This window comes from Helianthus annuus, chromosome 14 (assembly GCF_002127325.2).
Source record: "Helianthus annuus cultivar XRQ/B chromosome 14, HanXRQr2.0-SUNRISE, whole genome shotgun sequence".
Classification (NCBI taxonomy): Eukaryota; Viridiplantae; Streptophyta; class Magnoliopsida; order Asterales; family Asteraceae; genus Helianthus; species Helianthus annuus.
In genome coordinates, this window is record NC_035446.2 from 99,176,783 (window position 1) to 99,204,031 (window position 27,249).

The 27,249-nt window shown below is 34.7% G+C and overlaps 2 protein-coding genes and 1 long non-coding RNA gene across 19 annotated transcripts; 2 read left to right on the forward strand and 1 right to left on the reverse strand.

Moving 5' to 3' along the window:
• Window positions 1–3,202: 3,202 nt before the first annotated feature.
• LOC110905623 lies at window positions 3,203–8,148 on the forward strand. 5 transcript variants are annotated; one of them, XR_004878225.1, is made up of 8 exons: window positions 3,203–3,343; window positions 3,967–4,051; window positions 4,561–4,603; window positions 4,759–5,154; window positions 5,224–5,311; window positions 5,587–5,781; window positions 5,854–5,957; window positions 7,125–8,148. It is a non-coding gene; the product is annotated as an uncharacterized LOC110905623 (long non-coding RNA). The 5 variants fall into 5 exon arrangements; XR_004878224.1 differs by having other exon boundaries at window positions 3,967–4,603; XR_002573279.2 differs by having other exon boundaries at window positions 4,561–5,154.
• A 239-nt stretch (window positions 8,149–8,387) lies between these two features.
• Window positions 8,388–9,826, reverse strand: LOC110908762 (60S ribosomal protein L21-1). The gene is made up of 2 exons (XM_022153738.2): window positions 9,543–9,826; window positions 8,388–8,787 (listed from the first exon to the last, which is right to left on the reverse strand). Exons 1-2 carry the CDS (start codon window positions 9,777–9,779, stop codon window positions 8,530–8,532), a joined length of 495 nt encoding a protein of 164 aa, XP_022009430.1. The 5' UTR covers window positions 9,780–9,826; the 3' UTR covers window positions 8,388–8,529.
• Window positions 9,827–11,411: 1,585 nt separating this feature from the next.
• Window positions 11,412–16,543, forward strand: LOC110908760 (nuclear distribution protein PAC1-like). Of its 13 annotated transcripts, none has more exons than XM_022153737.2 (11): window positions 11,412–11,765; window positions 12,598–12,775; window positions 12,958–13,145; window positions 13,226–13,370; window positions 13,789–13,928; window positions 14,428–14,538; window positions 14,624–14,638; window positions 15,367–15,462; window positions 15,549–15,672; window positions 15,788–15,952; window positions 16,133–16,543. In XM_022153737.2, exons 3-9 carry the CDS (start codon window positions 13,113–13,115, stop codon window positions 15,549–15,551), a joined length of 543 nt encoding a protein of 180 aa, XP_022009429.1. In that variant the 5' UTR covers window positions 11,412–11,765; window positions 12,598–12,775; window positions 12,958–13,112; the 3' UTR covers window positions 15,552–15,672; window positions 15,788–15,952; window positions 16,133–16,543. The 13 variants fall into 13 exon arrangements, 4 of the variants coding, with proteins under 4 accessions (XP_022009429.1, XP_022009427.1, XP_022009426.1 ...); XM_022153735.2 differs by lacking the exon at window positions 11,412–11,765 and adding an exon at window positions 11,772–12,275 and having other exon boundaries at window positions 12,923–13,145; XM_022153734.2 differs by lacking the exon at window positions 11,412–11,765 and adding an exon at window positions 11,772–12,275.
• Window positions 16,544–27,249: the final 10,706 nt, after the last annotated feature.

A 27,249-nucleotide genomic window follows, 5' to 3' on the forward strand; every position in this document is an offset into this window, starting at 1 on the left:
TGCTATTATTTAGTAATTAAAAATGCAAGGTACTTAATCGGGTCGATGCTTTGACTCGGGTCAGGTATGTGTAAGTAAAATTTTAGTAAAGATGTGTGATTTTGGTCAATTACGTAGTTGAAAGTCCCTTGTCGTAAAAGAAGGGCTAAAAATTGACCAAAAAGCCCTCGAAAGGCAATTTGGGTAAACGACCCTTAAAGGTAGTTTGGAAATAAGTTTTATAAATGAATAAACCTTTTTGGTCGTGAAGAGGTGAAAGGTATGTGCCCTTTTGCTTAATGCCTTGTAATGGGCATTTTTCGTAAATTGTCAAACCGAGGGGTAAAATGTGGAATATTAGATTTTAGCAAGGTAGATCCACCACGGATATAGTTGTGGTGGAAAACGAAAAAAGTCTTAGTGTGAAAGTAGGAGGCATGAAAAGCTAGAAGCGAATAAAGGTGATCCATATTTAAAATAGACTTAAATACCCTTAACGGGTCAAAAAAGACATATGAGCGAAAACGGGTTTAAGAATGTATGTAAACCCGTGATATGAGCCTAGTACGATAGACAATGTTAAAATTTGGGGGTTCATGAGAAAATTGGGATCAAACAAACGTGTTTGTTTGATAAGTGCATAAACGGGTCGAATAATTCTTAAATGAATATTAAGCCGAAAGCTTGTAAGTTAAGAATTTTCTTAATCCGGGCATGGGATTTTGAGTCCATATGAAAGAGGACTAAATTTTGGGCATATAGGAAGAAACGGGAGGTTGAACGGGTAAATGGTTCAAAAGTTATGCGCGTTTAAGTATGCAAGAACGACGGAAAAATCTGCTGATGTGCAGGTTCCACCGTAAATTACGGTGGGTACTGGGGATGAATGCTTGCACCGTAAGACAGGGGGTTTGCACCATAACAAGGTTGCATCGTAAGTTACGGTAGTACCGTAATTTACGGTGGAGGTCAAAATTGAGCAAATATGTATGTGACATTGTGTAATCATTTTGGGATGCACTTTTTGGCCGAAATCAAGTTCTGATGCATTTTTGATAAAGGACTCCTTGGACCCCGCCAGGGGCTGCCGCCCCTTGGACCCCACTTCTCTCAGGGGTGCTGCCCCCGAACCCCTGTTAGTATAGAATGGTATGTACGTAAGTATGAGTTATGTATGAATGTATGCAAGTATGAAGTAATGTATGAAAGATATGCACGAATGAAGTTACATAGTAATGTATGCACGTATGAGGTTAGGTATGATTGTACACACGTATGTAGAAGATGTAGGAATGTATGTACGTATGAAGATGCGTATGTAGGTAAGTACGAATGTATGCATGAGTATACGTGTAAATGTAGAGATGAAGTAATGTATGAACGTATGTGGATATGTATGAAGTAGGCATGAATGTATGTACATATGCATAAGGAAAGAATTATCGTCCATGAAGGTATGAGGGGTATGTATGAATGTACCCATGTACGTAGAGGTGTAGGAATGTATGCAAGTATGTGCATATATATATATATATGTATGAGTATATGCACGTATGTAAGTATGTATGAATGTATGCAAAAACATATGAATGTATGTAAGTATGAATGAATGAATGAAAGTACGTATAAGGGTAGGTATAAACGTATACACATATGTAGATATGTATGAATGAATGTATATATGTATGCACGTGGGAAAGCATGTGCGTATGTACGACTTAGATACGTTCAAGTATTAACGTTATTAACCGTGTTTCCGTTGAGAAAGCAATGTAATGCAGGCACGAGAACATTGGATGCATGAGGAATTGAAGTTGATCTTAGAAAGGGTAAAGTTACGTTATGTTACGAATTGAACCAATTATGAACCTTGTAAGGGTTTTACGAGTACGAATATGTTATCATGTCTAAAGTGTTGAAGTGTTATGCGTGTTCGGTCCAAGTTGTTTGTTTTGATGGGTTAACTTACCATTTTGTCTAGTAAATGTTAATTAGTAAGTGTCTAGTTTGTTAGTAAGAAGTTTGGATCCTAAACTTTTGTGTAGTTTGTACAAAACGTTCATGGCGAACCTTATATGATCTTAACCTTTGTTATGTTGGAAAGTGTCGTAGTATTAATTATAACGGTATTGTTAAAAAACAGGGAGAAAAGTACTTACTACGAACGGGTCATGTCAAAATTTTGTAAAATTGTAAGAATTTTATGTTGTTGGTCGATTGAGAAAAATTTGGGCGTTTCCCATGTATAGTATAATGCTGATACAAATCAGAAATTTGTGAAGGAGATTGGGTGAATAAACACCAAGATAAACAAAAGAATTAAATGAATAAGATAACCGTTGATGTAAATATAAGAAGGATGAAGCGACATGCTGTAAGTATGCTCGGATTAGAAGTAAGTACAAAGCATACTCTAATATGTAATGACCCGACATGAACAGGTCAAACAAGCGAAAATGATATGTTAGGGAGTGGTCATGCATTGACCTGTTACAAATGGGTTAAACAAACCAAAGTTTTAAAGAAACTAGAAATGGGATTGAATGTGCACAAAGGAATAAAGCTTGTATGAATTTATGTATGTATGTATGTATACATGTACGAATGTATTCATGAAGGTATGTATGTATGTATATATGTAGGAACATACATGTAAATGTAAGTATATGAGTATTATACTTGATTTAAGAAAGTAATAATAGGACGTATAGTTATATATGTTTATGAATGAGACCCTTTTTATAAGATATGAGTGAATGCTTGCCATGGTGTGTGTTGTGAATGAAATGAGTGAATAGCCAAGTAGTGATGATCATCACTAGGGGACTAACATAAGGCAAGAATTCGAGATCTCAAAATACGTATATTTTAGAATTGTGCCAAATAAAAAGGACTGGTGTCAACTGGTCAGTTAAGGACTATGGTCCCGTGGAAGTAAGCAAGGTTTCGGGGACGAAACCTTCTTTAAGGGGGGTAGACTTGTAACACCCCAAATTCTCGTATGTCCTAAAAGTATAATGTATAGTGATGTTCTAACAGATTAAAATGGGAAACATATATATATATAGAATTATGTCAAAATAAAAGTTAGTAAAAGAAAGATGATTAAGTTAGAAAGTAAATTACCAAAGTGAATAGGGGTTAAATGATGAGGGACTAGATGTGTAAATATTGTTATAAACATGATAAAAAAAAGAAAAAGAAACCAGACTTGAGTCTGGTGTGCGATCGTGAGAAGACCAGGAGGGACTCCTTCCCTCTCAAAACCCTAAATCTTTAAAACTCCATCAATTGAAAGCCAAATTAGTGAAGAATCGAATGCATGATCTAAGAATTCTGATTATCTAAGTATTCTTGATCTCAAGTAAGTGAAATTTCTTGATTTGATGATGTTTGATTATGTGGGTTTAATGTAATTAGTGAATGTAATGCAAACATTTAGAACGATTAATGGTTGCTATGAATGTCTAGACACCAATAGATGCTAAATTTCGAATATGAGCATGATTAGGGCAAAACCCACTTGCATGTCAAGTAATGGTTAGAAATTGTGAAGTTTACATGTTAAATTGATTGTTGTTGATGAAATTGTAGTGAATAATGGATTTGGAACCATATGTTCATGGTCAAAATAGGAAATTAAAGATTAGGGTAATGATTTTTATTATTATGAAAGAATTAGTTGATCTATTTGAAGAATTTAGGATGAATGTGTTATAAATACTTGTACATCATGCTTAGTAAGTAGTACGCACACCAAGTGTTCGATGAAATGTCTAAAAGAAAATAATAAGTGAAATTCCTGCAAATAATGAGTATAGAGATATAGTTCATGTGAAGGTTATGTAGGAATAATGTTGAGTATGCTTTATGCTTGGTTGAATGGATTAACAAAGGTCATATATGAGATGTGAAATTGATATGATTGTTCATATGTATAAGTAAATATGCTAATAAGAATGCAAATGCAATGACATGAACGTGTAGGAATCATGTCAAAATGGTTGAGAGCATGGAAGGCTAACGGGCTAAGAAGACTCAAGTAAAACAAACGCAAATACGGACGCACAAGGTAAGTGAATCCCGGACTTACACTTTAGATGTAAAATGTATTGTAGTATGATGATTATTGTGAAACTTGTGAGAAAGTATGAGACAATGGAAGTAATAAGGTAAGTTTACGGTAAATGAGTCGAAAGTAGTTAAGAAATAGTTTCTATTAAGTATAGGTAAGAAGGAATCTTACGTGATGATATTATGCATAAAGGTGAAATAAGTAGTTATACGCGTAGGTATGGGTCTAATTGTAAGTAAACAATTGGGATTCATAGGAGAGAATGACTATGAACACATATGTATGGATAATTATGTGTATACAATTTACATGTATAGATGGGTGTGTTTAGGATTACAAGTAATATGTGTAGAATGTAAATTGTAAGTACATGTACAAATAGAAAAGGGTATGTATGCATGTATCGGAAGATAGTTAAATGTATAAATGAATGAGACTTGTTATGCGTATACATTGCTATGTTCGTATGAATGAAATCTAAAGATGCTAACCGTTTTCCTATTTAGAATGAAATAGGGAATGCAGGTATACTCGTGATGGAAGTTGAAGGTAGGCGCCAAAATCCAATGCGGGTGGTTTGAATGGATGGATGAATGGACTAACATAAGCGAGAGCATGATATGTTAACGCCTAATTATGCATGTTTAAATTTTATATATGATGACACTGGTTGCTAATGATGTGATTGTACGTGGTGTCTGCAGGTTGTACAGAACTGTGGATTCTCACCCTGGAGTGTAAAAGGTTGAAGATCGAGTCAAGAGATGGATTGTACATGTGGGCGCATGGTCACGTAATTTAATAGTAGTATGTCCGATTTTTATAAATTTATAGAAAGCATTAATGTATTTAAGGTAAAAGAGTGAATTAATGTATTTCTAAGTATGTTAGAACGAATATGATGAAAGAGAATTTTTAAGTTCGTATTTCCGCTGCGACTTTTGGTTAAAACGTGTTAGGGCGTTACAGCGAGAGAGAGAGAGAGAGCGACCGGTACAGGAGTAGAGGGCGACGGGGGATGTTAGCTCGAAGGCTTCCATGGCTCTGACAGTGACGAGGTTAAACGACTAGGGTTCCGATCAAGTTCCGGCATCTTTCCGGTAAGCCCTTTTCTCTTGCATGTTCTCTATTTGGTTAGATCTGACGACTCATGTTGATCTGATGAGTAGGTAACCTCCGGTGAGATTCCAGCAAAAATTCCAGGGAACGAACTTGAAGATGCATGTTTCTTTTTCGAGTAGACCAACAAACCCCGAGGTTAGGTTCTGTGATTTAGCGTTACTCCATTTTAGTTTCCATCATCTGATGATAGTTTTCCGGTTCTGCAACTGGCTGTTGATGATCTGATTTTATGGGCTCTTCAATTTTAGAGGAGACCGAAAATACAATATGTTGAAGAAACTTGCATGTTTCAATTTTAAGGAAACCCTTAAATTTGGCTGAGTAATTGTTATCTGCAACTACTATGTTTAGGAGTTTAAGCGAATATGCATATTCTAATGTAACTTAGATTCTTTGATTCGGTGTTTTAGAGAGCACGCACACGAAGGTACAAGCCAGATGCTTCTGATGACGACGATAGTGGATCCAAGGTAACGGTGGAAGTATACAACTAAGACAAACCCACGAGAGGTATAAACACCTGGGAAGCCGGAAACGAGGGACATCACCAGCGGTCTAGAGTTTTGCTGTCGGTCGCCACATGTGAGATAGCCATGCAATTTCTGGTAAGTTTTTGGTTTTCTCCATTTTCGACCAAAATTTCGCAATTAAATAATAATAATTGGTGTTCTTCGCAGGTTACCACAACCCAACATTTGCTACTTCAATCGCAGGCCTGATTAGGGCTCCAATCGAAGGTAGGCGTCTGATTAGGGCTCCAATTTCAGTTCAGAACGACCAGGTAACAGTTATAATTTCTTGATTTTGATATGTGAAACGGGTTGGTTCTTTTTTATGGGGTTGGGTTGTGTAAGCAAGGTGTTCGATGAAAGTCCTGATTGAGGAGTTTAAGAAATCATTAAAAAAGGATTATCTTCTTTGATGTTCATCTTCATGGTTTTACTATGTTTGCTGGGGAGATTTCTTGCTTTTTACTCTTATAAATTGAATCTTGGGGTTTGATAGCTTAGTTTTCTATGAACTGTTTGATGCATTTACATATGGGTATGGTTAACCAAAGCTTCAAGTTCAACATAATATTTGAGCAATATCTTAACTTGATAGACTTTTAGTAACCCAAGGGTTTTATTTGGTTTATCTTTCTATTACTTGGTAACACCAAACGCATTACCTTTATGCACAGTAACTTTTAGTAAACTCCAGATTCAACCAACAACCGTCCCAACGAATAGCCTTCTGATCCTAGGCGTCCACATGTGCGGCTAAGATTACCCCACATGTATATTGTAATCAGTGACTGAGTTTGAAGAACTATAAGGAGTTAGGGACACCCAATGATATTTAAAATTTATGAACACTTATTATTATTTTTATTAGCGGAGCCATAACTCATAAAGAGTTAGTGAAAAGAAATTGAAAAGCGTTTTTTTTATAATTTAGAGTTTATTTCTTCATTAATATGATTGTTTGACATCTTCCCATTTTGCGATCAAAATATGAAAAATTATGTTTTTTTTTCTTCCCATTTTGGATTTAAGCTCACACACTGTCATGGTTTTTATAGTTTTAGAAGGCAAAACCATGATTTTTTTGGAAACGCATGGATTTTTAGGTTACACACTTTTATGTTGAAATTTAGATGTTTACTCAGTATTGTTTCAGTTAGAGGCAGAGCCACATTAAATACTGTTTTGCCATACTTCATGAACATAATAGAAGTTTAGTTGCTCTTTAGATTCCGATTGAATATTGAAGATTGATAATTTTAAACAAAATCATACATGGGGCACACCAGTGGGAAAAAAAACATCAAAAGTTTCTGTCACATGTTTATTCACTAAGAAGCGCGTTGACTGTGAAAGTTAAAGGATGCTAACAAATTTAAAAATTTTCTATCGAAGTTCTGTTTTTAAACCACTGATTTTGACTTTCAATTATACATGTATAGGTTTGTGGATCAATGATGACAAAAGAGCAGCCACATGCAATGCTGATACCCATTGGATATTTTCTAATAAGGTATTGACTTCATAAGCCGAGCCTGTTCACTGGCCAGCCCTAGAAGCCCAACCCATCAACGATTTCCCCAGAATAAATAACGATTCTGAAACCCGAAAAGAAACAAGAACAACCCATGAAGCCCAAAAAAGGTCCCCAAATGGAACGGGTATCAAGTGCTAGGCTTAGAAATGATTCAATCTTACATATAAAAACTGGGTCACTGAAGGAATTTCTCACTTTAGGGAAGAAATTAGGCCAAGTGCAATTTGGTACAACTTTTCTTTGTATAGAAAAGTCAACCGGTCAACTATATGCTTGCAAATCGATTACAAAAAAAGGTTGACCGAAGATCAAATAATGCATCATTTGGCGGATCACCCGAATGTTAGAGCAATGAAAGGGGCTTATGAGGATGCACTCGCGGTTCATGTTAGGAATTATGTGTGGGTGGCGAGCTTTTTGATAGGATTATTCAAATTGGTCATTATACTGAAAAAAAAGGCGTCCGAGCTTACAAGAACGATTGTTGGTGTTGTGGAAGATTTCATTCTTTAGGTGTTATGCTTACGGATTTAAAGCCTGAAAAATTCTTGCTTGTGGATAAGAAAGAATAGATTACTGATGCAAGAAAAAATGTTTGTTCTTTTTGTTTTTAAGATTGAAGACCAGCGACAACCACCCTTAAAATAGCAACACTCCAACGGCTAGATACGGGAAATAAGAAGTTAGAAAGAGGTTAGAAAAAGAAAAAAAAGCGGCTAGAATAAGGAAGCTAGAGATGAAGAGGAACATGTTTGTATTAATTCACAAGTGATCAAAGCACAAACGAACGTGTTATCAAACCGTGAACGATCCAGTTTTGTGCACGGGCATTGTGTTACCAAACCGTTCAAATTCGGCTTTGCGCGTCGCAACGCGTGCAGAGAAAAAAACTAGTTGAAGATAAAATCAACATATTTAGCTATTTTAGTGTAGGTGATTGTTGATTGTAATTTTTTTAAAATTTATATTCCATCTAGTTATATCTAAATTTAAATCTCATTTTCTTGAAATTAATTTGTTAGCGAGCTTCAACTTCATCTATATAACAGCTTTGATTCAACTAGACAAGAATTTGTGCGATAATAACCTCTTTTATCCTAAAATCCACACTTCTTTTTTTCAACATTTTAGTCTTACCACTTCTTTTCTAAAGAAATATAACATCAAATTGTTCAAAAACACTTAACCCAATACTTGGCCTTGAATAACAACAAAAACACATCCAGTCTAAATCAAAGTTAAAGAACATAAAAAACACATAAATGTCATGAAACAAAAACTGACAAAAAGATTCAAAACAAGTTTTAAACTTAATATCCACCCTTGAGATCATTGACCACATCATAAGGAATAGGAGTCACAGTCTCTAGGGTGGTTCCTTCAACCATAAATCCCGGTTTGGGTCCAAGCGGCTGCCTCTTAGTACTGATCACCACACCCTTCGCCTTAGCCTCAGCCTTTAGTTGATCGTTCTTCTTGATCCTCTGCTTCAACTCTTCGTTGCACCTTGATGGCATCACATGCTCAATTCGCACATGAATCCTCTTCTTAATGATTCTGTTACCAACCTGCGATATATAAAACATACAATCTGTCACAAAATATTAAATATTTCAACTTCTTTAACAGCAAAGTGATAAAAAATGCTTCCTGTAACAAGTTCCACAAATAAATATACGAGAGAAATCAAGGGAACTTAGAGAACTCGGCCTTCCTATACGAGAGTTTTGCACCCATTTTTTCCCTCTAGATTAAAATGTTTAAAAGGACTGCCGTAAAAAAAAATCAAAGTGGTGTTTTTCGGCCCATTACAGCATTTACGGCTGCCATGAATGAAATAAAAAACAAGGTTTTTTTCGGAAAAGTTAATTTTTTAGTATTTTTGGTAAAAAAAATTGAAAAATCCTTTCGTAAGGCCAAGTTATCTAAGTTCACACGACTTGTATAAGTTTTAAGTTTAACTTAACCCTATATACATAAACACTGATTAACAGTGTTTAGCATTGCTTATTAGCAGATAAACAGCTAAATAAACAAACCCTACTTCTCACAAAATACAATACACAATAATTCAAGCAGTCTGCTTCTATCCAAACACTCAAAAACTTTTTATTTGTTGCATCAAAACAGTTTTAATAAACACACCAAAAACCTCAATTTTGTTCAAATTTAAAGGTCCAAAATATCACAGTGCCCTTAGAAAATCACATGTACAAACATTGTTACAGTATAATGCTTTCAGATCAGATGCTCTATATGAAAAGGAAACACATAGAAACATTGGAATTATAGATCAATAAAAAAGATGGAAAATAAAATTGACCTGTTTGTTCATCTCGACTCCAATAGCACGCTTGGTGACATTCCAGACCTGACCAGTGCGACCATGGTAGAACTTGTGGGGCATACCCTTGTGAACGGCGCCGTTAACCTTGATGTCGACGTAATCTCCGACATGGTAGGTTCTGAGGTATGTGGAGAGATGGATGGTTCCCTTCTTCCTGAACCCTCTTGCGAACAAATCCCTTGTTCTTGAGCGTAACCCGTGACCAGCCGGCATCTTTAGTTAGGTGGGTGAGATTGGAGAGGGTATTGAGTGTCAGTGTCGCGGCAGGGTATAATATGAGATGTTTGGTTGCTAGGGTTTTTTCGTTTGGGCTTAATGGGCTTGAGTTACTGGGCCTTTTATAACAAAAGTGTTTGATGAATTAATGGAGGTGTACATTTCGGGTTTGGGTTTGTTTGTTTGCTAAATTGTCTCAGATCGTAAACCAAATTGGTCTGGTCAACTTTTGTAAACCTGGTTTAAGTCAAAATTGATGAAAAAAGCAAATCGAAACCCAAATCGTAAAGTTCCCGTACAAATAATTTTAACATACAAAACGTACGAATAGCATGAAAAAGGCAAAAAAACGCGGTGACATTTTCGTGATTATTTGCTTGTAGGTGGTTAAAATTACTCTACACACGAACATTTTACAAAATTACTCTACAAAGATCAAAATTACTTTACAGGATCATTTGTAGAGTAATTCTGATAATTACTAATAATTACGAAAATGCCACTAAAAGGAATTGGTACCAGATTAGTAGATAATCGGAAGTTAAGAAGAGTAATTGGCTAACACCCAATCAGGGGCGAAGGATTTAAGGGGCGGGGAGGGGCGCCCACCCCCCGAACTTTTCGGTCAATAGTGTTATATATGTACGTTTCGTATAGAATTTTGTAGGTATATACGTTTTCGACCCCCGGTTTTTAAAAAAAAATTAGGTATATACGTTTTAGACCCCCCGGTTTTAATTTTTTTATTTATATAGCCCAAATAAAATATTTAATTAGTCCAATTATTATAGCCCAAATCATTATATTTGGTAGAACTAGATTATTAGACCCGTGTACTACACGGGTTTAAAGATATAAAATTATAAGTTATTTAATTTTATGGTGTCTTCATAAATTTATATAAATGATTTTTTTTACCATAGATGACGGAAGAGTTGGTCATGCGTAAAAACCAATTCTTTTAAAAACAAACCAACTTTACATAGAAATTGTCTTGTATTTTTATTTATCGTCATGGCAAAACATAGGGCGAGAGGAAACTGTCTTCTTTTCAATTTAAACGTAAGCCTTCTGTTTGGCAGTATTAAACGAAATCTAGGAATAAACATTCAAGTGCCAGTATTACCTCCGGATAATATAAGTGCCTCAATAACCTGATCACCCGGTGATAGGATCTGTAGTAGAGTTCCAGACATAAACTATTCTTTTGATCAATATAACTCCATTTAGGACATCTGGCGAGTATAGATTTGCATCAAAATTATTGTGAATATATTCTATCCTTAAACCCGTGTATTACACGAGTCTAATAACATTAAAAGTGTTTTTAACGCATGAAAGTAAACCAGTTTTCAAGTATCAGATTAACCTATTCTTTACCATTTTTATTATTATAATATAAAATAATAATTTATTTGATAGATGTTTTAAACATATAGTAAAAAAAATCATTTTAAAGAATAAGAAGGTGTTGTCACATTAACATTAAGTAGAACTGTTACTAATAACTAATCTATCTATTATACTAAATGAATTCTCTTAGACCACATGGACTATTCTTAGCCAATCAATTGGGTGATGTGGACACCCTCTTAGGCTAGATAATTGTTGATGAGCGCCAAACCCCCTTTTCCTTTATTCTCCGCTCTTTTTCTATTCTCTCACACAATGCATCTTATTTCCTCTTCCTTCGGTCATACGATTCAAACCCTAAAAATCAGATGGATGCTTCCCTTCAACGATTCCATTGAGAAAACCCTAAAATCTTCCATACGTTTTTGGCTTTTCACATACGCTTGGTCATAACCCTCTCTCTCATCCTCTCAAAATCATTCAAACGGCGAATCCTCTCCTGCGAAACCCTAATCGGCGATTCCTGTCCTCACGGAGAGCGGCAATAACAACCTCTACAGATCTCCTTATATCTTTCACGTAGCGAACCCTATCATTCATCACTCTCTCAATCGTTCTGATCTTCTACTGGTAACTAACATTTTTCATGCTTGCTTTTATCGTGTTTTACCCTACTTTTGCTTTGATTTTATGTTTGTAAACAAATATTCCAGATTTTTTGTGTATCGGAACAATTAGGGCTTTCGAATCTGATCAGTTTAACTCGATCATCGAGTGTTTGTTTGATGTAACGATTTGGGTTTTTTTCTTGCTAAATTGATGTTAAAAACATGTCAATTCGGGTTGATTTGGTGAAACTGATTGGGAGCAGCAGTCGGTTAGGGTTAGAAGGGGGTGTTGATGGTCGATTATGGGTGCAAGGGGGAGTGGTGCAACGATGTTGGTTGTGGTGGTTTCGCAGCGGTGAAGATGAGTGGAGGCGGTGGTTGGCTGCACGGATATGGTAGTAGATGGGTTATAGGTGGGTGTGGTATTCGTGCCATTAGCAAAAGAGATTTAAAAACAAAACTGATGATGCAACAATATCTTTACGAGATTTGATTAAAATTTGATTTACCAAGTGGAATTCCCCTGTCGAAGGTAACAAGTCTTGCTTAAAACTTATAATTTTCTTAGTATGATTTACCGTTTCCACATGTTTTTAGTATGATTTAGGGCTTTTTATACAAACTCATGTTAATAGAGTTGGGTGAAATTTGAAATTGTATTGAACTGTATTGAAATTTGTATCAGTAGAGGTCTTTGTTTTGGTTAAAATCTCGAACATACATTATTATTTTTACCTAAAAACAAGCTTATCGTAATATTGTTCTTTTATGCTGGTAAAGTGATTTTCATCATTTAAGCTTAATTTTTTTTGTATATTTAAAAAATTACAACCTTTGTTGTGTGCTTATGACAGGTTGAAGACATGGATCATGGAGGAACTATGTTTCCCTATACATGTATCCATACCGATCTGGCCCATTGAAAGACATTTATAATTTTTGAGATGGCAATGGATTCAAAACAATCACTATGCGGTTAGGAGGGGATGTGATTGTTGATGTGATTGTTTTCAGCCGTACATATTGGAACAAGTAATGTTTAATGTTGTTTGATTCTTTATTTGAGTTCTTTATTTGATGTTGTGGTCGATTGATTGATTTTACGATTACAAGATATGGCCGAATCGGTTGTGTATCCAGATTCGGTTAGATATTTATGACATTTTTTTCTTTCTAAAGTTGATCTAGCATTTGATTTCACCTTTGGATGATAGATGACGGAGTTGAAGGTGGATTAATTGCTTTATACGGGAACATCTAGAAAGCTGTGGAAGTTAATTCATCAAACAAGAATATTACAGTTATAATTGATGATATTTCTCTTCTGGAAGTGGCTGCTAATGGTTCTACAAAAGACATTCTAAATTTGATGCATTACTACCATACATTAACCACACAGTTTGTAAGACACCATTTGATCTTCATTCTGAGACATATAAGCATGTTGATTTGAATGTTTTAACTTATTTTTTGTTTTGAGAGGGTTGTACGATAATTACTGTTCTTCCTGAGGACATTTATTCAAGTGGAGATGGATTTACATTTCCTTTACAAATGGAGTACCTTGCTGACATCACCATAAACCGAGCCTTTGATAACCGGGTTGGCAGCAAATGTTCACGGGCAGGTATTTGCTATATTTTTTGCTCACATTCACCGGTAATAGTTATAGTTGTACAAACATGGAACACTGTTGTTGAAATTTGCTTATATGGTTAGTGTTAAATAGGATTACAATTCTTATATTGTTTCAGTAGTGATATATATTTTTTTGCAATAAAACGATTTGAGGTAGGGCCTTGTGATCCATTTGACCCGTTTGAATCTTTAGCAAAACTTATCTGAATCAACAATTCTCAAGAAATGGGTAAATGGGTTAAAAATGTAACCTGTAGAAGTTACTGTCTTCTATAATATTTAATATGAATGCATGATCTTTAAGGGTGAATACACATTTATGTTAAAATATTATACATTAACCTAACAAGGACACTTGATAATATATTGATTTCTTTATACTTCTGTTTTATTTTTTTTTTCTTCAGATTTTGACTTCTCACTAAACAACCAATACCTTGCGTCATCTTCACTGGATAAAACTGTGAGGGCATGGGATATTCCAAATGGTCTTTGCATACGAGTTATATATGGATTTACCTCCCAGCTTTGTATTCGATTTCATACGGTTAGTGCAAATCAACATTGCATATATCTTATATAGTTATGTTATAGGGAAAATTACATAAATACCATTTTTTAGCGTACATACCATTGGTTTTTAGTACAAAATACACTTCAAAAATTATGTGAAGAGTGCTAATGGATTTCATTTTAGGATTATAGTTGATAAAGAAAGATATTTTGGGCATACACTAATCTTAATCTATGTAACTAATTGCAAGTGAATAATAGTTTTCTTACACTTGGAAATGCAAACAGAGAAGTATGGGTAATAATGCAAACAGAGAAGTATGGGTAATAATGCAAATCTTATCCTACCTTTATTTTTGTGGGTAGATTGAATTTGAAAGAATAAAATAATAGTAACAATATAGGCTAAGTAACGTGTGTTCCAAGTTAGTTTAAGTTGTAATTAGACTATAAAACTAATTAACTAATTAAGGAAGTAAATGATAGTAATAATATTTTAAAATAATAGTCTGATCATGTATTTCCTATCTTAGGTATTCAATTTTAGTACAGGAATATTAATAAGTAAGATAGTTGTTGACGGTGAGGTTTATGCCCTCAATTATGACCATATGGGCCAGTTTATATTCTGCGGGGATTCACAGGTCAGCCTTTTTCAAAATCAACAAGTCAACTCTATCCTGATAACACAGACACACAAAGACTAAACTGTTACTTTTGATTTCTTAGGGTTCTAGATATTCAGTTAAGTGAACTCTCATCAAGGTTCCTTATTGCGGACACACCGCACAAGAAGTAGCATCAAACAAGAATCAGAATTTACGACCATACAATATAGAACATTTTCTCTTATGACACAAGGTCCAGTGGTTGATACATCTGTTGACAGATGTTAAAAATAAAACAATGGTTGATACGTCTGTTGACTTTGGTCAACAGATGGATGGAAACAAATGTTTGAAACCACTGTTGGGTTAAAACAGTGTTTTTTGGAGAAAAAGTGAAAACACTGTTTTGGGTTAAAATAGTGTTTTGAAACCACTTTTGGGTTAAAACAGTGTTTGAAACCACTGTTGGGTTAAAACAGTGTTTTGAAACCACTGTTGGGTTAAAACGGTGGTTTGAAACCACTGTTGGGTTAAAACAGTGTTTTGTAGAGAAAACAGATATTTAAAACCACTGTTGGGTTAAAATAGTGGTTTGACTTTGGTCAAACAGACTTTTGAACCACTAAAATAGTGGTTTACTCTTTTAAACAAAGTTTTTATTTTTTGTCATTTTTCTTTTTACTCTTTTAAACAAGTTTTGTTATGGATTAATGAAGTTATATAAGTTGTTAATAAATCAGTAAATCCAGTATGATATATAATAAACAAGTTCATTATATTATATTCATTAAGTAATTACTATTATTACACTATTTACAAAAATTCAATAATAATAATAATTTGGAGTTTTGTTTTTGTTTTAAGACATCTGGCTGGAGGAGACCTTTCCACATTAGGGATGAAAGAACTGAAGTAACTCGACAGCTGAGGATGGGGGTCGATCGTGTACGCTCTAGAAAGGTACGTTTTTTCTACCAATCCAATTTCGCTATAATTAATGAAGTTATTATTAACGTTAGTAAAAGTTATACCTGTAATCCTAATAGTAATTGTGGTGGTGGTGCCCTTTGATTGGTTGAACTGGTGGTTGCCTATGATTTCTCCACACGGTGCATAAGGAGCTCAGCTACATGTGGTTTTATATGGCTTAACGTACAAGCGTCTAGGAAGGTAAACCTTAGGGTTTCATTCTTAATAAGTAATACTTTGTACATATGAGTCGATATTTGGATTAAATGTTAAAGACTTATGATTACTGTATATGATTGTGATGCATTTCTTGCAGCTACAAGTGCAACAAGTGCTTAACGCTGCATGATAATGAGGGGAATTACTTATACACATACATGGGAAACGACCTCGGGCTAATTTGCCAAAGATAGCTGCTCATGGGGCGAAATATGCACTGGCACAGTCGTTGCCGCATAAGCGTAGCATCAGTCTAACTCAGGTAATGTTCAACGTAGGTTGTGTTATAAATGTAGTTTTGGCATAGTTTTTGTTACAATATGGGGTCGTTTGTGGTGTTTACAAGTCATACAGTGTCAAGTGTTTTGAATTGTGCTATAAAACTTTTTTCGGTCTCTTTAGGATTTAATCGTTAATGTAACATTGAAATCGATTGATGCAGATCATGAGTATCTCATGGCACTTATAGCACTTATAGGGTCTGGATTCTGGAATAGATGTCATGGTTGGGGTCTCTAATGATCGGTTCGCTACTGTTAGTTCGTCTACTGCTGCTTCTGATTTGTGGGTTGCTTAGAATGTCACAAGATAGATGGTTAAAAGTGGAGCTGATATTAAGTATGCCTGATCTATGATACCCTTTTCGTAGTTTTGTTTGTGTGGGTTGTTTGTTATGATGGAGTATGCTGGTTTGTTTTCATCTGGAAGTTTAGATGATGGACTGGTTGCTTTTTTTGGCGGACTGTAAATCGAGTGGTTTTGAAATGATATTATTAAGTGATGCCTTTGTAAACATTTAGTAAAGATGTTTGTTTGAGATTAATTTATAAAGTTATATCTTCCGATTACACTACATCTATGTAACTCAAATAAAGTGGCATCATCTTAGTAAACTTAGGGGGCGTTTGGTTCACGGAATGATTTGGAATTGGAATTGGAACTTTTATAGGAATTAGAATTTGAAGGAATTGGATTTGGAATTTAAACATTCCAATTGTAATTGGAAATTGTTGGAATTGGAATCTCAATTCCATTTTTTGTTGTGTTTGGTTGTCAAATGAGTTGGAATCCATCACTCCGGCACCCACAACCACTACGGGTCGAAACGGTTCGGATCGAAGTGGTTCGATTCGAAACGGTTTGCGTCGAAACGGTTCGATTCGAAACGGTACTGGTCGAAACGGTTCGATTAGAAGGTATCATCCTCATTGCATGTGGTACATCCTCTTTGGAAAGTTTTTTTTAGTTGTTTGTCACGTGCCTTTTACATTTACACCTCATGGGTGCAGTTTTATTTTATCTAGGTGGTCATTGTTAGCATTTCGTTTTTGAGAGTAACAGTCATGTTTTCTTATAATTTGTTCCAATTGGTGGGTTTCCTGAAGGCAATGATGACACATCTTTGTACACTAAGATAACAATGAGCCTTTAGCATGTCTTTATGGTGCGACCGAGATGGTCATGCTATAGTCATTGCTATCACTTGGTAATCGGGTACTGTGTTACCATGTTATGTGTGCTCTCTCATTGACGGAGCCTTATCATCATCTCATCCCAATTTCTAATAAATTTTTAGATTGTTATTTGCTGTTTTGGATCCTCATTTTAACATTTTGGTCAACTCTAATTAGTCATTCATAGTCATGGCGTTTTTCACTTAATGTTTTCGAGTTTTTGGTTAATTACTCTTTGTGTTGTGTTGGTTTCGTCTTCTTGACTTCCTATTTTCTTACTAATAATAGGGTTACGCTAAAAATCATTTTTTATGTTTCATATATATAGAATTTATTTTTTAAGTTGCCTTGCAAAAATATTTCTTGCCCAGCCAATGTATATAATGTATATCTTTCTTTGTATGGTTGGCTTTTTTTTCCCTTGGACCAGCAAGAAGTACGGCGGGGCGACCTCGGCCGCCCTCAAGAACGGTTTGATGACCTCAACAACGACACCAAAGCCTTACTTTCATGGTTACTTTTTGGTGAAAGCATTGGTAATACATTTTCATTGGGCAATTTTGAGCTTTTTTTATTAATCTTTGGTTTGATTCTTTAACGGGTTTTGTATATATTTTTTTTAATATGGTAGGGATGAATAAAGATTCAAAAGACTTCACCAGAGAGTTGTTTGATTCACTTTTTCGTGCCGAAATATGACTGTTGACTATAAATGAATTTTAGCAAGTATGGGTATGAAATGCAAATTATTTTAAATCAAAACATTTTTCTATTATTTAGCTCTGGTTTTAGCCATTTTTTTTTCATTAGTTCACTTTGTAACATGTACTTGAATTTTAGCATAGAAAATACAGTCAAGAAAATGGTGATATTTGAGTTTTTAAGTTTTTGTTTATTTTTTTTTATTTATCACTTTTATGGCTATTTCAATATTAACATAGAGCCACTAGTGTGATAATTGAACACCAGCCCTCATACGGGGCGGCATATAATAAGGCGATTTTGTGTTTTACGGGCCATATGATGGTAACACATGCATGTATTTCTGGTACGATTGTTTGTTTTGTTTTTTAAGGATGTTTGTAATTTTTTCATGACGGTATGTGTGAGTATTATATATGTTTCAAAATGTTCTTTACCTTCATGAAGGTTTTGTATATTTCGATTTGTTAGACTATTGGTTATAATTCGCTTTTAGTGTATATATTTATATGGTACTTAATTGTAATATCAAACTTTGTATATAGAACCTTTGTATCAGTATCGTCAAATAAAAAAATTCAAATTATTGAATACGTGCTGTTCTGTTCTGAACATCTTATATATAGTGGTAATATTAATGGGTCAGGTAATGGGTCAAAACATAAACATGTAACTATTAGCGTGAGTCAAAAGTAGTTGGGTCGAGTCAGTCTGCAAATATTTTTATCTTTTCATTTGAAAAAGTATTAGCGTGTTATATATGACCAAAAGGCATGAAAAGATCATGAATGCTTTAGTCGACAAACAGTTAATATGCAAAAGAGATGAGCGAGATGTACTATTCGGATGTGCTCAACGGTCTCAAAATATTAGATTTACCAAATCATAAGTTAACGTTTGAAGTTGGTGTTCCAGTAATGCTATTATTATGCTATGTTTAGAATGTTTTATGTGTTTAGTTGGTGTTAAGCCATCCGCGAAACTCGCGGGATCTTAGGCTATTTAGTATGAGTTATGCACGAAGATGACCACATAATTCTCTAGCAATACCTAGACTGAGAACCGGCTCAATAGAAGTCCGAAGATCTCGACGAGTCATAGTTTCTTTTATATGTAATGTTTTAAATTATGAAAATAGTTTCCATTAGCTCTTTTACAGGTGACTTTATATTATTCAAAATTTAGAAAAAAAAAAGTTTACATGTTTTATAGTTCTATAAAGAATCTCTTTTGATACTTATTAGGATGACCCGGTGACTGCGCATAATGTCGTAAGAATCTCATTTGATACTTATTAGAATGACCCGGTGACTGCCCATAATGTAGCTAGTACCTACAGTCATTACATATTTGATGAGTATTTTTTCAGTACGGGTCAAAATGGGTTAGTTTGACCATTCAACAATTTTTGTTTTCCCTTCAACGGGTTTGGAAGACCTTTAGCAGTAGCGTAAAGATTATCTATTTGATATGTTTCATGTTTAGGTATAGCTTTAAAGTTTACCTAACAGTGAATTTAGAGGGCACAATAACTTAAATGTTTTATTTTACTTTTTGCAAAGCATGTGTTTAACTTAGATACTTGCAAGCTTTTATTGGAATGCGACCTCTACCGAAGATCGCATGGCTTTGATCAATGGTCTATGTTAAGTGGTGTATTTATCCAAAGTTTTTTTTTTTATTTCATGTGTTTACATGTGTGGATTCGGATTGTGGGTTTTAAATGACTTTCTATCACTTGCTGGTGTTCGGGTTAATTTCGATACGTTTCCACACATTGTAGTTAAAGAAAGAATAATTGCCCTAATCCCTTCTATTAAGAAGATTCCTTTTGCTTTTTAAAGGAGGCAATTTTCACTGTTGTATGTTTCGCCAATGACAACCAACAAAAGTCAAGGGCAGTCACTTTCTAGAGTTGGTTTATAATTGAAACAACCCGTATTCTCTAATAGTCAATTGTATGTTGCTTTATGAAGGGTAAAAACACAAGATGAAGTCTAATCACTAATACTTGATAACAATGGTAAACCTACAGATAAAACAACTAATGTGGTGTATAAAGAGTTTTTCAACGAATTGTGATTTGTGCATATTGATGGTTAATAAAAGGTTTTGACCTGATACGTTTCAACACGTGTATTTATTGATAACATTTTATGTAAACGATTATGATGATGAGATATTATCTTTTAATCAACCCGTGTAATAGAAGATTCCTTTTGCTTTTCAAATGAGGCAATTTCCACTGGTCGTATGTTTTGCAATGACGATCAACAAAAGTCAAGGTCAGTCTCTTTCAAGAGTTGGTTTGTACCTCAAACAACTGGTCTTCTCTCATGGTCAATTATATGTTGCCTTATCAAGGGTGAAAACAAGAAATGGAGTCAAAATAGTCATACTTGACAACAACGGAAAACCTACAGAAAAACAACTAATGTGGTGTATAAAGAGATTTTCAACGAATTGTGATATTTGCATATTGATGGTTAATAAAAAGTTTTTACATGATCCGTTTCAAGACGTATATATATTCATAACATTTTATGTAAACAACGATGATGAAGCGATATTATCTTTAATCAACCCGTGTAATACACGGGTCCTTAGGCTAGTTATATATATTTAGACAATTCAAAAGTAAATGATTAATATCTAAGTAGACAATAAAACATTTATTAGTATTAAGTTGTTAAGGAATTTTTCTTTGTTTTGTATTAATTAATTAATAATAATAATAATAATAATAATAATAATAATAATAATAATAATAATAATAATAATAATAATAATAGTGAATTGAAGTTGAGAATAATGCCATGTGGCATTATGTAAAATCTTTTATTAGTATGAGAATGCCATGTGGCATTAAGTAGACCTTTTTATTAGTATTAGATACTAGAATGTATATTATATAACCCAAATCAAATCATTATATAGCCCAACTTAAAAGCCCACTCTATAAAAAAAACCCCAAATTCGTTTACTTTGGGACATCGAACAAAAGAACAGAAGCCACAAGCCAGAACTGCAGACGAGGAGGGGGGGAACACAGGTTCCAGAATTGTTCGACTTCAGCTTCTTGTTCGAGAACAGAAGCCAAAACACTGCTCGTTATTGTGGTCTTGTACTCTTGTTCGACTTCTTCAATCTTCATAAGGTTAAAGGTATGTGTTTTTTATCTTTAGGTTTAAGAGTAAACTGCTAAAATCGTCCCTGTGGTTTGACTCAAATTGCTAGATCAGTCCAAAATCAACTTTTTTTTTGCTAAAACAGTCCCTGAGCCTAGTTTCTGTTGCTATTTCAGTCCAATAAATTAACACCGTTAGAACCTCCGTTAATTAATGGGTAAAACTGCTAAATTCGTCCCTGAGGTTTGATTCAAGTTGCTAGATCAGTCCAAAATCAAGTTTTTTGAATTTGTTAATTATAAACTTATTTGGGTATATAATTTTGCTAGACTTGCATTAATTTTTTGAATTTGTTAATTATAAACTTATTTAGATTATAAACTTATTTAGGTATATAATTTTTCTAGACTTGCATTAATTTTTTGAATTTGTTAATTATAAACTTATTTAGATTATAAACTTATTTAGGTATATAAATCATTAATATCACAAGAGAAAAAATCCTCTTGTTAGTTATTTTGAAAAATTATTTGTTAGTTATTTTGATTATTATTATTATTATTATTATTATTATTATTATCATTAAATGTTTACTAATTATATACTTAAGTATTTAAATAAGATAATACTTAATTTAATTTAAATAAAATTAGTTTTAAAAATATAAATGTAGCTTTTTTGAAGAGCGTAATTTAACCGGCCCAGCCTTAAATACTGATTTTATTTTGATGTTGTTGTTGTTGTTGTTACCATGTAAATATTTAGTATTTATTTAAGGATTTAAATAAGACAACAGTTAATTTAAACAATATTTAGTTATGAAAAATACAAACATTATATGTAAATTTAAATATTAAGAGATTAACATAATTTTTATTTGTTTTTATTTAAATCGTAATATTTAATGTTTAATATTTATCAATTATTTTAATTTAATATTTGTATTATAAAGTTCTTTTATTCATTTTTTCTACTTAATTAAGTGGTTTCTTATTTAATAATACTTATCATTCAGGTGAGGTCGGACAACATGTCGTGCCAGAACAAGTCTCATAAAAAGGATTATTTTGGTTTGAGTCAAAACGGGTTCGGGTCAAACCAGTGTTTAAGACAGGTCAAATAAAATTGCGCTCTCCAAAAGAGCTACATTCTGTTTATATTTTTATAACTAAACACAAATTTAAATTATATATTTAGGGTAGACTTGTAATTTATCTTAAATTTTAAGACAATTAAGAAAATATATAATGCATTTGGTATAAGTATTGATGCATTAAGAACCTGTCATTTACCATTTTTTTCTCTTGTGATATTAATGATTTATTTAACGAACATAAATATAACTGGACCCGCCTTAAATAAGTTTATAATCTTGTGATATTAATGATTTATATACCTAAATAAGTTTATAATCTACATAAGTTTATAATTAACAAATTCAAAAAATTAATGCAAGTCTAGAAAAATTATATACCTAAATAAGTTTATAATCTACATAAGTTTATAATTAACAAATTCAAAAAATTAACGCAAGTCTAGAAAAATTATATACCTAAATAAGTTTATAATTAACAAGTTCAAAAAAACTGATTTTGGACTGATCTAGCAACTTGAATCAAACCTCAGGGACGAATTTAGCAGTTTTACCCATTCATTAACGGAGGTTCTAACGGTGTTAATTTATTGGACTGAAATAGCAACAGAAACTAGGCTCAGGGACTGTTTTAGCAAAAAAAGTTGATTTTGGACTGATCTAGCAATTTGAGTCAAACCTCAGGGATGATTTTAGCAGTTTACTCTTAGGTTTAATTTAGGGCTGCAATTTATGTGATTTAGGTTGAAATTAGGGGTGAAATTGGTCCGAATTTTTGCCCTAAACTTGTTGAATCTTTCTGTAACTATGTCTTTAGGTTTAATTTAGGGCTGCAATTTATGTGATTTAGGTTGAAATTAGGGGTGAAATTGGTCCGAATTTTTGCCCTAAACTTGTTGAATCTTTCTGTAACTATGTCTAGTTTTATTTGTTTAATCTTATTGTGATTTGATTTAGACAGAAATAAGAGTTTGAAATTTAGGGTGATTTGTTAACTTGTTTTGTTATTAGATTATGCTATGTGGAAGAATAAAATGATGACTTCTTTTTTAATGTTTGAGAACGTTTTTTATTTGATATTAATGTTTGACCCGACCCGACCCAAATCGAATCACCAACGTCCAATCCGAACATACACCTCGAAACTACGCGATAGAATTTTTTTTAGATTCATTACTTTCCGACCCCCCAAACTTTTTTTTCAAGCTTCGCCACTGCACCCAATGTTTATTATCAAGGAAACTTAACTCAAAACCTTGCAAAATTACAATCCTTACCAATTAGATTGGTATATATACCTAACCTAAACGCGTTAGACTATAACTAGGACGCCTATTAATTAATTACATGATTTTTATCTAATACACATCCTAACCCAACATGTATAGGATACTTTAGATAACAATCCACTAATTAATTAATATATTGTTTATTACTTGTCTTGCACTCTAAGCAATCCTCCTAGCCATCCTTCACGCATGTAAGCCACGGATTAGACTAGGAATTCCCAACATTCACCCCCTGAATTTCTGAGTCGTATAAGGGAGGTCTTCAACGCCAAGTAGATCCCGCATCTCCTTGAACTTGATTTTTGCCAATGCCTTCGTCAGTATATCCGCTCTTTGCTCGCTGCCAGATACATGCTCAACGACCACTTTGTTGTTTTCAACAGACTCCCGAATAAAGTGAAATCAGGATTTTATATGCTTGCTTCGATTATGGAACACCGGATTTTTTACTAAGGCAATCGCTGAAGTATTATCCACTTTTAACATCACTTTCTGCGGTTGTCTTCCAGTAACTTCACTTATCAATTCTCGTAACCAAATAGCCTGACAAGCTGATGAACTAGCTGCCCTGTATTCAGCTTCACATGATGAATATGCCACTATACTCTGTTTCTGCGAACACCAAGTAATTGGTGCAGAACCATAATAAAACACGTGTCCCGTTGTACTCCGACCATCATTATCATCAATGTTGTGACTGCTATCACTATAGCCGCATAACACACCTTCAACTTTTCTCGGATAAGTAATCCCGTAGCTCGCGGTTCCCTTCAAATATCGGAGTATTTGATTAATAGCTACCCCATGACTCTGTCTTGGACTTTGCATGTACCGACTAACCATGCCAACTGAATAAGCGAGATCCGGACGTGTCTGGAGTAAATAACGCAAACACCCAACTATTTTTCGATAACTGGTTGCTTCAACTTCAGCTTTTGATAACTTTAAATCTGGGTCCATTGGAACAAGAGCCAAATTGCACTCGTGCATCCCCGATTCTTTTAAAATCTTCCAGGCATAGGCTTCCTGTTTGATTTTAATTCCATTCGCACCTTGTGAAACTTCGATACCCAAATAATAAGTTAATTTTCCAAGATCAGACATATCGAAGCATTTCACCATTTCTTTTTTGAACTCATTAATAATAGACAAACTTGAACCTGTAACGAATAAATCATCAACATAGACGGCTAAGATTAATAAAGAATTACCCACAATCTTTCGATACACGGCTTGTTCTTTAGTACACCGATGGAATTTTAACGCCTTCAACATTGAATCTAGCTTAATATTCCAAGCCCGAGGTGCTTGTCTTAACCCGTACAACGCTTTGAAAAACTTGTAAACTTTGTGACTTCCTTTCGGTTTAACGAATCCTTCCGGTTGAAGTACATAAACATCTTCCTCCAAATCACCATTTAAAAACGCCGTTTTCACATCTAAATGGTGTATTTCCAAACCCTCCACGGCTGCAAGAGAAATAAGAAACCAGATCGTCTCGATTCGCGTAACCGGTGCAAAAACTTCATCAAAATCAATACCCTGTCTCTGCACGTACCCTTTTGCTACAAGTCTCGCTTTGTATTTATTAATTGTTCCATCCGCATTCTTTTTTATTTTGAAAACCCACTTTAAACCGATTGGTTTAACGCCTTTTGGTAAATCCACAAGTTTCCATGTACGGTTTCGTTCAATCGAATTAATTTCTTCTCGCATTGCTTTAACCCATTCCCTTTTTTAATTTTGCTTCGCCAAAATTAGCCGGTTCGTCATCAATTAAAAGCAATTCGCACGTATTTAATTCGTAGTCACTATATTTTATAGGTTAAATAGACTGACGAGTGGAACGCCTGACCTGAAATTCATCTTCTTGGCTGCTCTGGGCAGTTTCTGAGATGCTCTGGTTAGTTTCTGGGTTGTTCTGGGTAGATTCTGGGCTGCTCTGAGCTGATTCTATGCTGTTTTGAGCTGATTCTGGGCTGATCTGAGCTGATTCTGGGCTGTTCTGAGCTGATTCTGGGCTGTTCTGAGCTGTCTCTGACATCATTGGGCTTGAATTTATCGACCCAAAGCCAGTATCAATCACACTACCCCAGTAAACGGTAAAATAACCCGGTTCAGATTCACTTCCGATATAATTTTCAGCACTTTTATTCCACTTCCACCCTCTTTTTTCGTCAAATTCGACGTCTCTATTTACCACAATTTTTCGAGTTCTCGGATCATATAAACGGTACCCTTTGGACCCGGGTTCGCTTCCAAGATGCACCAAAATATCAGACCGGTCATCGAGCTTTTGAATATCCGTTTCGACTTTTGCTGAAGCAATACAACCAAAAACTTTAACATGTTCTAAATTTGGTTGTTTACCTTTTTATTTTTCATACGGAGTAGCTCCCACCAATGCACGCGTAGGAGACCGGTTAATTAAATAAGTCGCATGTCTGACCGCTTCACCCCATAAATAGTTCGAAACCTTCATTGCTTTCATAATACTTCGAACCATCTCCATAAGTGTACGGTTTCGACGCTCGACCACGCCGTTTTGTTGTGGTGTATAAGGGGTTGTCAAGTGTCTCGTAACGCCCTCTTCATCACAAAACGATTAAACGCCCGAGAAGTGAACTCTCCACCTCTATCGGTCTGTAAGGTTTTGAGCAAATTACCCGTCTTTTTTTCCGCCATCACCTTAAAATATTTTATTGCTTCGAATGCTCCACTTTTCTCCTTTAACAAGTACGACCACATATATCATTAGAAATCATCAATCAAAACTAAAATATAGCGATTACCATTCATGGTCGATGGGGAAATTGGTCCACATAAATCACCATGGACTAATTCAAGTGTTCGTGATGCTCGAAAAGTCACCTTCTTTGGGAATGGTTTTCGCGTTTGTTTTCCAACCATACACGCTTCGCACATCTTATTCTCATGACGAATCTTTGGAACTCCTAAAACCATCCCGTTGATTTGCTCCAAGGTCTTGAAACTAGCATGCCCGAGTCTCGCATGCCATAACCACGAATCTTCACTGATTTTCGCCATAAGACAAACGGGACTGCCCACTTTCAATTTCACCTTGTTCAAACGAGCCACTCGCATCAATAATTTTCCACCACTATCAAACATTGTTAGAAAATTACCTTTCATTCGAATTTCACATCCAAATTCGGTTGCTTGACCCAAACTCATCACTTTACTCTGCAAATCTGGGATATAATAAATATCGGTTAAAAGCTTTTGTTCACCGGTTTTACGTTCAAATAAAATCGACCCTTTTCCTTTAATCGTCACACGCGAACCGTCACCAAACTTCACGCTTCCAGTTATTCGCTCGTTTAGCTCTGCAAAATAACTCCGGTTACCCGTCATGTGGTTGCTGGCTCCGTTATCAAGGTACCTGATGACGGGGGTAGCACAAAACCAAAATAAATGACTTCAATACATGAATGCCCAAAAGGCAAAATGGTTCAAAGGTTAAAAACCTGGGGAACTGAAATAAAGTAATACGGAATAGTAAGCAGTCATGTCTCTGGATTACTTCACCAACTCACCAGCCACAAAAGTAACGCAGGTCCTCAGAGCACACTCTTTTATCCGCGGGGCAAAAGGTTTCAGCCCCCGAAAGGGTAAGTCCCTCACTGCAAGCATGGTCACTAGTCAAATGCATTCCTCTTTGGGAGATGTCTTCTCCTATAAATTCAGCACTTCATTTACTAAGCAGACAGTCCTGACCAGCCCTGATTATTTGCTTCATGCAAGTCACTTCGCATTGATTATCATGCAAGTCACTTCGCAGCTAAGATCTCTGGTCATTCGCATTGAGTTCTTGCTTCATGCAAGTCACTTCCTTTCACATCTAACACACACATTCCTTTTGCTAGTTCATC